Source organism: Phoenix dactylifera, chromosome 11 (genome assembly GCF_051530095.1).
Source record: "Phoenix dactylifera cultivar Ajwa chromosome 11, Ajwa_hap1_PhDact_Kaust_v1.1, whole genome shotgun sequence".
NCBI classification, from domain to species: domain Eukaryota; kingdom Viridiplantae; phylum Streptophyta; class Magnoliopsida; order Arecales; family Arecaceae; genus Phoenix; species Phoenix dactylifera.
Window position 1 is genome coordinate 4105114 of NC_143200.1, and position 9293 is coordinate 4114406.

The 9293-nt window shown below is 35.0% G+C and overlaps 1 protein-coding gene across 1 annotated transcript; it reads left to right on the forward strand.

Moving 5' to 3' along the window:
- The first annotated feature begins 1385 nt into the window (after positions 1-1385).
- On the forward strand, positions 1386-8558 carry LOC103710576 (uncharacterized). The gene is made up of 4 exons (XM_008796353.6): positions 1386-1680; positions 1790-2041; positions 7502-7582; positions 7710-8558. Exons 1-4 carry the CDS (start codon positions 1506-1508, stop codon positions 8162-8164), a joined length of 963 nt encoding a protein of 320 aa, XP_008794575.4. The 5' UTR covers positions 1386-1505; the 3' UTR covers positions 8165-8558.
- The last annotated feature ends 735 nt before the right edge of the window (positions 8559-9293 follow it).

Sequence of the window (9293 nt, forward strand, 5' to 3'; positions counted from 1 at the left end):
CTATCAATTCAGACGGCCGACTATGACGAAGCTCATGACACCACCTTCCACGCGTTTGCAACCGGCGGCAAGAGGCCAAGCCGACAAGTTAGGGGTCAGAAATCAAAAAAAACATCTCGTCCAACGCCACCTTTCTTATCCATATCCCCTCCTCCGTTGGAGACAAAGCAAAACTACGGTCTATTCTCGACGATAGCAGCCACTAGTATTCTAATGCATCTTTAAATAAAATACTAAATAAAAAATTGATAAATATAGTATAGTTTCTACTAGTGGATTCCTTTTCTCTCTCATGGGGTCTACGTACAGAGGAGTAATGCCATGTATGACTTGCAAAGATTGATGCAGGGCATGAGAAGTTGATAAGAGTTAGTTTTTTAAACAAATAATGGATGCTTCAAAAATGGTACCATCTTATGCAGACGAAAAAGTTTTCTATGCATGCGGTAGATTGATCAAACAGAGAAAAGAGGAGGAAAATTTTATTAAAAAAAATCCATATGCAAATCAGGTCAGAAACATTGGAGATCAGACGACTTGTATTAGAAGCATCCTCCGAAAATGAGCTAACTGTGTTGAAACTATGAGAAACCAAATTAAATGAATCAGAACCATTCGGAGCGAGACGAAATTGATCGGTTCAACCAATCTTGGATTAAGTTCTAACTCTGTTTTATTTTGGGAAGGTAAGCAGTCTCGATTTGAAACCGATTTTGATTTCTGGTTCATATGATGGTTTGGCAGACCTTTCTTCCCAAAGCTATATTATTCCAAACAAAAGCAGCTCCAAGCCTATAATACATCCTTTTCTCGGCACATCAATAATATTCTCCTCTTTCTACTTCATGTATACGTTTAAGACTCGTTTGGTTCGCAGAAAAAGAAGAAAGAAAAGTGTAGTCAATGAAAAAAATTAAGGAAGACCTCTTATTTAGTTAGAGTTTTCAAATAAGAGAAATAAGAAAATAGTATTCTCATGAAAATAAGATTTTTATGTTTCACGAAAAAAAAATCTATGAGGAACATAAAAATCTATTTTTTCATTGGTCCAGTGAAAATTAGAATTTTTTTCTCATTAAAAGTATAATAGATATTTCATACAATTTTTTCAAGAATATGCTCAACTAAACATAAGCCACTTTGAGAAGTGCTTTTTTTTTTAGTCAACTAAATATTTCAAAACTATTTTTTCAAACATCATATTTTTAAAAATTAATTTTTATAAAAAAGTATTTTGATAAGAAAAAAATTCTTTCTACGTATCATACGAATTTTTCAGTCCACGATAACAACGTCAAGAAAGAGTGTCTTGCATGCATTAAAAAAAAACGTGAATTATATCTAGGAATCAACATTTTTAAGTTAAAAAGTTTGGAACTATGGACGGATGTGAATGCAGGAGTTGAAGAAATCCAGATTTCATCAGGGCACATGGAAATGGCAACATCCAATAAATATGAAGAAGAAAGACAAAATGCCCTGATTCAAGATGGCGGACCCCAGAAATGGCATTAAGTGCCAAGTCCTGGTCTTCAGTCCCACCCCTCACCTCTCTCTCTCTCTCTCTCTCTCTCTTTCTCTCTCTCTCTCTCTCTCTGTGCCTGGGAAGAGCAGGGGACTGCCCTGAGTACCTCTATCTTCGAGCAAAATGGTATCTTTGGTGTCCCTTCTTTAATCCAGGTAGAATCTACCATCCTTTCTATAGAAAACTCTTTGTTATCTATTTTTTTTGTACTTCTTTTTTACCTTCTCTTTCCCTCGCTCGCTCTCTCTCTCCTCCCTGCTCAAGGTGGAAAGATCAGTGCTTTGAGGCTGTGGGGTGAGAAGAGGTCTTCTATAAAGATGGGTTCTTGCGTTTCGGTTCAGAAGAATACGGACTCCGCCATGGGATTTCGACTGGGTTTAGGCTCTAAGGCCAAGAGGTTCTTCATTCCCTCCCCTGCTAAAGAGAAGCCTTTGAATGGGCAGAGCCCAGTTGGTGGATTTGATTTCAAGAGCAAGGTGGTGGACTCCGGATTAGGACTTAGAAGCACGGAGTTTGGTATGATCCTTCGAAGCCATTTATTCTCTATTTTACTAATTTTTTGAGTGAAAACCTTTGCCTTTTCTTTGGAGAAAAAAAGAAGAAAGCCTGTGGGGTTGGTTGATTTAAAAGGGTTTTTTTTCTTTCTAGTTGATGCTAATTTGTTTTTATATATCTCTATTTAAATGCATGAGTAGTTTTTATTCGTTTGTTATGGAGACTTTGAATACTGAGTTTGGAGCTGTGGAAGGTTACTTGGAGCTGGATACCTGATATTATCTTTATATTTTTGTTCATATTGTATTCATTATTTGAAGGATTGGGTTGTTGTCGTTGTTGTTGAAGTTCTGGTTTTAATATACCAGTCTGATGCATGAATGATAAATTACTCTTGTGACGATTTTGGGTTATGATTAATTTAATAGTACACCTTTTGCTCTTGTAATTGAAATATCGAATCATCAAACTGGATTGTATAATCAAAAAATTTGGATAGTTCAAAAGCTCACAGCATGGGAAGTGCTCAGATTGTTGGGTGAGGATATCTATTTTTTATTTGATACATGTCATGGCTGATGTATACCAAGGGATATTTTAGCATCCATTTCTCTATCACTTTGGAAGCCTTGTTATGATAGCTTTTTTAATTCATGACTTATTAAAGCCTGCTTTATTTGTAGTTTCTTGTTCCTTCTTTTTTTTTTTATAGTCATTTGTAGTTTCTTTACTCGGGTACTTATTCTTTGTTTCTCATCATATTAATTAACAAATCTTTTTCTTTTTGAGCAATACCCAGGATTTAAACCCTGGTCCTTCTCTAAGGGCAAGCCTTTGGGAGGAATTCATTTGTATTTAGTATTTACTGTTAAACTGTGGTTATTATATCTCGATGTTATTATGTACAATCAAAAAGAGAAGAAGAAAAGGATGCAACTTTCCCTCTAGCCAACTTGCACTGATGTAAATTAATTTGATATGACTGATTTCTGCCCTTTGACTCATTTGATGAGCCATATATTTCTGACTCCAGTCTATTGCATCAATTTAACTCAGAGCATGGAAATATTTAATTTATTTATGATGGGTAAGTAGCATGCTTTTGCTGGCTGTTTAACTTATAACTGCAAGTACTCAAGAGTTGCTGAACAGCTTTTTGAGATTGGTCGCATGTTTCCTTCTTGTACTTAATAACTGTTGCACCTTTTGTCTAATGCCCTTTATAAAAGAAAATTCTTCTTGATCATTTCTATCTGGATTGATTAAGTCTTCACTCATCTTTTTTAAATAACCAAATCATCTCAGCCAATTCTCCGACATGTTATATGTGATAGTGCTCTTCCATTGTATTCATTATTTATTATGTCCTTTTTGGTGTAAATCCGCTTCTGCAACAGAAATCTAAGTGCTTGAACTCCCTGGCATGTAATTTGTTTTAATTATTATTGATGACTTGATAAACAATGTGTTTTATGACTTTTATATATGGTTTCTGGTAAATGTAAGCTATAATTGGATATTTTAAATATTTTAATAATTTTAAATTGACATATCTGGTCCTTGAAATTGTCAGGATTTTAGAAATAATATGCTTGACTGCCTTTATTTCTTTTTTTTTCTACTTAAAGATAACTATTTTTTTACTTCAAGACGCTATGATAGTATTCCTTTTCCTTTGTCACTTTTCTTCTTCATCTCCCATCGATGACATTAAAGTGAAAATTTCCCTAGAAAATAAATTTTGAGAATGTGACTATTATTTATATCTTGGGTCAGAAATTTGGTATACTATCTGACAAGATTTGAAACCCATAAAAAGCATTTTTTTATTCTAATCAATATAATATTATCTATTGGAATTAGGTGTCATGAGGCCTTTGCCCTATAATTCACTTGAAAACTTATCTTTGTCCAATATAGGTAGGGAATATATTAAGCATTGGCCATAACAAGAAATTAATTGATGTGAATTTTATACTCTATTGGAATCCTCGGCTCCAAACAATAACCTGTCATTGTTGTTTCCATGCTTAACTACCACATTAATTTTTTTTAAAAAAAAATAATTCAGACAGAAATGATTTGAGTAGAAGTTTGGTGAGGATAGAGATTTTAATTTGAAGTATTTGATATGAAAGTTTTTTTGTCAGAAGAAGATCAATACCTTGCCTCAGTCAAAGTATTTTGCTCCTAATTTTGTTAGGAATGTCCTTTGTGATCTTACTACTTGTTAAGATTTGTGGTGGTGATGTGATAGCACTTGGTGAATGTTAAGTATGATGAAGCTATATTTCCAAGCCTATTATGCATTAAAAGTTTTAAGGGAAGTTGTTGGTGAGTATTTTGAAAGGTTTGTATTTGATGTTTTTATTCATATGTAGGAAACATAATGCATCTCATTTTTTTGTATCAACTATTACATTCACATGGAATTGAGACCAAATGCAAGTGCTGCCGCTAAATCATTGCATATTATTTCACTATTTTTTTTTAAAAAAAAAACTCATCAAGTAGATGCAACAGTCATCCAGTCGACAAGTTGGTGGAGGGCACCAGGGTTACCTAGATACTTGGCATGGGTGCCAAATGTCCAAGTGTTAGACATGATAGCATCCAAAAATCTAGGCACGGGGGCACAGAATATATAAAATATATTTACATATTACATGCATAAACACATGTTTTTGTGTTTTTAATTGAAATAGATATGAGTTTGCAAGTTATTTAATTTATTTTCTAAATTTATTTAAAAATTTAGGATGTCTAAGAAACTTAAATTGATAATTAATTGTGATATATTGCTAGTTAAAAAATAAACACCTTTTGCTTAAAGTTTCATATAATTGTGATAATCTTAAATTTAAAAATACAAGGACATTTCACTTCAAATGCCCCACAAAATTTTAAGGTCACTTCACTTAAAGTGTCCAACACTTAAAACTAAAAGTCCCTCCAAATAAAAGTGCCAAGTGTCAGACATATCTTGTTGACATCAGCAGGACACTTCCAATTGGAATGTCCAGCCATGTCATTTGCTGTGCATGTCCAGGTGTCCAAAAGTGTTGATACTTCCAAACAGCTTAAAAATGAAGTGTCTAGGTAACATAGGTGGGCGCAAATTACTAAATGCAAACTTCTATAGCTTGCTAGATTCAAAGTTTCAAACTCTCAAAGTTGCAGTATTTGCTAGGCTTACATATGCAAATTGGAACGGTGTGAAGAGGGGTCAATGGAAACCTCAGTCAAGGAAATCTATAACCATAGCTAATCAGCAAGTCCTATTCCATTTCTGTCCTAGAAAGAAATGCTGCCTTATTGCCTTATTTTGAAACAAGCCACCAGTGAACAATGAGTACCATGATCAATGTAGACAGACTGAATGATAATTCTCATCTTTGATTCAACGAGAAATTAGAACTCACTTTTGGACGTTTGTGAAGTTGAATGAAGTTATTTGACCCTTGTCATGTTTTGGAAGAAAATTTTTGGGACCTGTTCTTAGAGGGCTTTACTAAGAACTGGTTGCCTATGTGCCAAATTTTTGTTTCTGCAAGGAAACTGTTCTTAAAATATATTGTTCTGTATATATGTCAACAGCTTGTCTGACATCTAATATTTAGCCTAGACATTTTTCACACAAATTTAGGGTTTCAAAGAAGTATTTATTTTGTAGATTGGGAAAGGGTTTGCAAGCCTATACAAGGTAGCTTATGATATAAAAAGACAGAAATTATGGCAAGGCTTTGGTAGTAAAGAATTTGAATAGTAGATTATGAGGAAGAAAGTTTTAGAACCAAGGCACTACAGTGAAATCAGGATGGATGTATTTGTGATGGGAAAGGGAGATAGAATAAGCATCTGGAAACATATCTAAATTGACAATAACATAGGTGGTTGTTTACCCATTGAATTTCTTTGCTGTTACCTCAGTTGGGAACTGTCAGGTTGGTAAACAGGGCGAGTATCTTTTTCATTGACAATCAACAATGAAAATGGACGTAGTGGATGGTCTTTAACATATCCAAGGAGGGATAGAATTCAACCAGAGTAGGAAAACAGAAGGGTTCAAGTGAGAGGCAAGGGGTGTTCTACCATGCATCCTCGAAGCTCATGTTGGCGGATGGGTGGTCCAAGTGAATTTTGAAAGCTAGCACATAGAGATCTAAGTTCTTTAACATTGCTGAAGCTTTTATATTGACCCATACTTAAAAGTCAAAAATCAGTGCATGAAAATATCATAGAAAGAAATGGAGGTGGCTAGTGAATAGAGTTTTTTGATCCTCAGATAGAAATGTGCACTGTCGTCCACTGCATGGTAATTCACTTGAGGTAAGGCTTGTCAGCAGTTCTAAATGTTCTTTCCCTTGTTTACCACAGTTAACTGCAATAAATGGCTTACTTTATCATGCTCTTCCACCATGGGCTTGGACAAGGATGATTTGCCTTGTGGTGGGTTATTTTGGCCAATTGTTTGCAAAAAAAAAAAGAAAAGGGTTCAACATGTTCCTGAAAATTGCATCCTTGAAAGGGACTAACTTTGACTTTAGTTGCCTAGGATAGCTCTATTATATCCAGTTGAATTGGAAGTTAGCTTCCTTGGTTGTAGACTTGAATGTTGTAGTTTGGCTTAATTCCTCATGATTGCTTTCTCTCATTTTTGCGTCGGATGCAATTACCATTTTATCATTTTGCTATTGGGCAACATTTGTTAAAGTTTTCCACTCATCGCCTAGTTTAAGTATAATATAAGCTTCTTGATAAACATCATAAATCAAAATAATTGTTGTAAGAGGGATTTGATCCCTATCAGTTAATAAATTTTAAAAGTTTCTGAAAAATAGATGTTTTCATTTATTGTCCCTATCATTTGTAATAACTGAGACAGTGTTTGGTAACCTTCTAGCAATAATTTCCTTTATCTTAAATTTCCTAGTTCATAATCTTTGTTCTAATATTTCTGAAATAAGAGAGCCTCAAATTAAATATCCATGGTTCAAAACTTTTGTGGAATTTATCGTGCATGTTGAAATCACCACTTATCCTAAAAGCTTAAGCTGATAGGATGAGGTAGATTTATTTTATATTTTATATTTTCTTACACTCCTCCTCACATGTGGGCCGGACTTTCCTTTAATGGGCGAGCCCAACATGTGAAATTTTTAATAATGAGGTTAAAGAGTGTGGAGACAGGATTCGAACTCAGGACCTCTGCTTTGATACCATATTGAAATTACCACTTATCCTAAAAGCTTAAGCTGATAGGATGAGGTAGATTTATTTATATATTTTATATTTTCTTACAGTGCACAACTGCTTCAATCTTATCCAAGAAAATGAAGAACCAGCCACTATAACTGTTTGATTGTTGTGGGTTGCTTGGTTGACTTGCATTAATGAAAAAAGTCTGTTGGACTTTTAGCACCGAATTTTAAAGTAATATAATCCTTTCCATTGAATAACTCTTCTTCTATGACTTAGCAGGTAGCAGAGAGGAGATCTTCTTTGATTCACGAGGATGGTTAGACTCTGACTGTGAAGATGATTTCTACAGCGTCAATGGAGGTAAAACCACTGTACCTTCAGAAATGTGATTCCCTTATTTATTTTTTTCTTTCTAAAATCTAATTCTATGCTTGTAACTATTATCCTTTTTTTCAAGAGTATAATGGTTTATCTTTCTTTTTTGCAGAATTTACTCCATCTCGTGGCAGTACTCCAAATTACCAGACAAGCACAGCCGCAACACCTCGGCTGAACAACGCTTTCTTTGCGGACAAATTTCCTGACTCCAAATCAGAACCTTCTCCAACTGGTAGAAGAAAATTGGCCGACCTTCTTCAAGAAACATCAAATGGCGAAAAGGATGTCGAGCAAAATGCTTCTGAAAAGAAAATAGAAATGAATGGAAAGCCTGATGGTTACAAAATCAACTTTCACCAACCTCCAAAATCATTAGATGGAACTCCCTACACTGGTGTCAATTCTGTATACAGCAATGAGGCCACTGCAACTAGAGACACCAAGAACAGAAAGGAGAGGACATGGAGAAATGCACATTGTTGCTTGCCAAGCTTGGTACAGACTTCTAGCTTTGATGAGACTCATGAGAGGCAGAAGATGAGCCCAGGACCCTGCACTGCCTGACGACACTATCACCCTATGAGATGACTTCGGCCTTCACTAGTCTACCTTTAGATTGCTGCAACTTGAGCAACACTATTAGGACGTCGACTCTGTATCTTAGTGTTCCTATAGAACCAGAATATTAGCTGTCACACGTCGGAAATTTGTATAATGAGAGAGAATGGCGGATGTCTCTTTATGTTAATAGTCATCAAGTGCACTCTTGATCATTCATGAGCATGCATCTCTCAAGCATCTCTCATGTAGTACAGGTAATATCAATGATCAGAAAATTCTTGTAGTGGGGAAAGATGGAGGAGAACTAATGAGCATGCAAACTTGATCATCCTTAATATTTGTACCTTAAACTCGATAATCCTAAAGGAAAAATGTTCTCAGAGTTTTTTAAGATAAATTTGAGCCTTACATTTGAGTTACATAATTGCTCCAGTTTTTATCCTGCACCAAGCTGTAGTTCTATAATTACTTTAGCCTTCTATTATCTGAAATATTTATCTATTGTAGCCCTTAAAATTCATGAATATGGCTGTTGTTATGTTTCTTGTGATACTATAAATTAGCATGTTTGTTGTGTGTTTTGGCCTATACTTTCCTTTGTTTGGATCTCATCCTGTTAGCCTTGTTGTCCTTAATAGCAATTTCATTCTTGAGAGCCTACTACCTTTTTGCCCCCTCAATTTCTGCTACTGTGGAAAATTCCCTTCTCTCGTTCTGATGCCTTTATCCATTTCACTTCATTACTTGTTTTTTTCCTTACTTGCAAACAACTTCAGACCTTTCTTAGCAGGTATAGTTAGTGAGCTGAGCAACTCTGAAGTAATATATAAAGTGAGGGGGGAGGGAAATCTAACAGTATAATGATATCTGTGGATCCTCGCAAGCATGCCATTTTCCTTTGATTTGAGCTTGTGAAATTAGATATAGTAAATTTGTCCCTCTTGTACTGATAAGTTTAAATTTCACATTGGGACGCAGGTATATTGGATTCATGTGTGTGTGTGTGTGTGTGTTTGAGAGAGAGAGAGAGAGAGAGAGAGAGAGAGAGAGAGAGAGAGAGAGTAGCATCAAGAATATAAATATAGAATTTTTTGCATTTAGGCCCTTTCATTATGGATCAGCTGTTTACTAA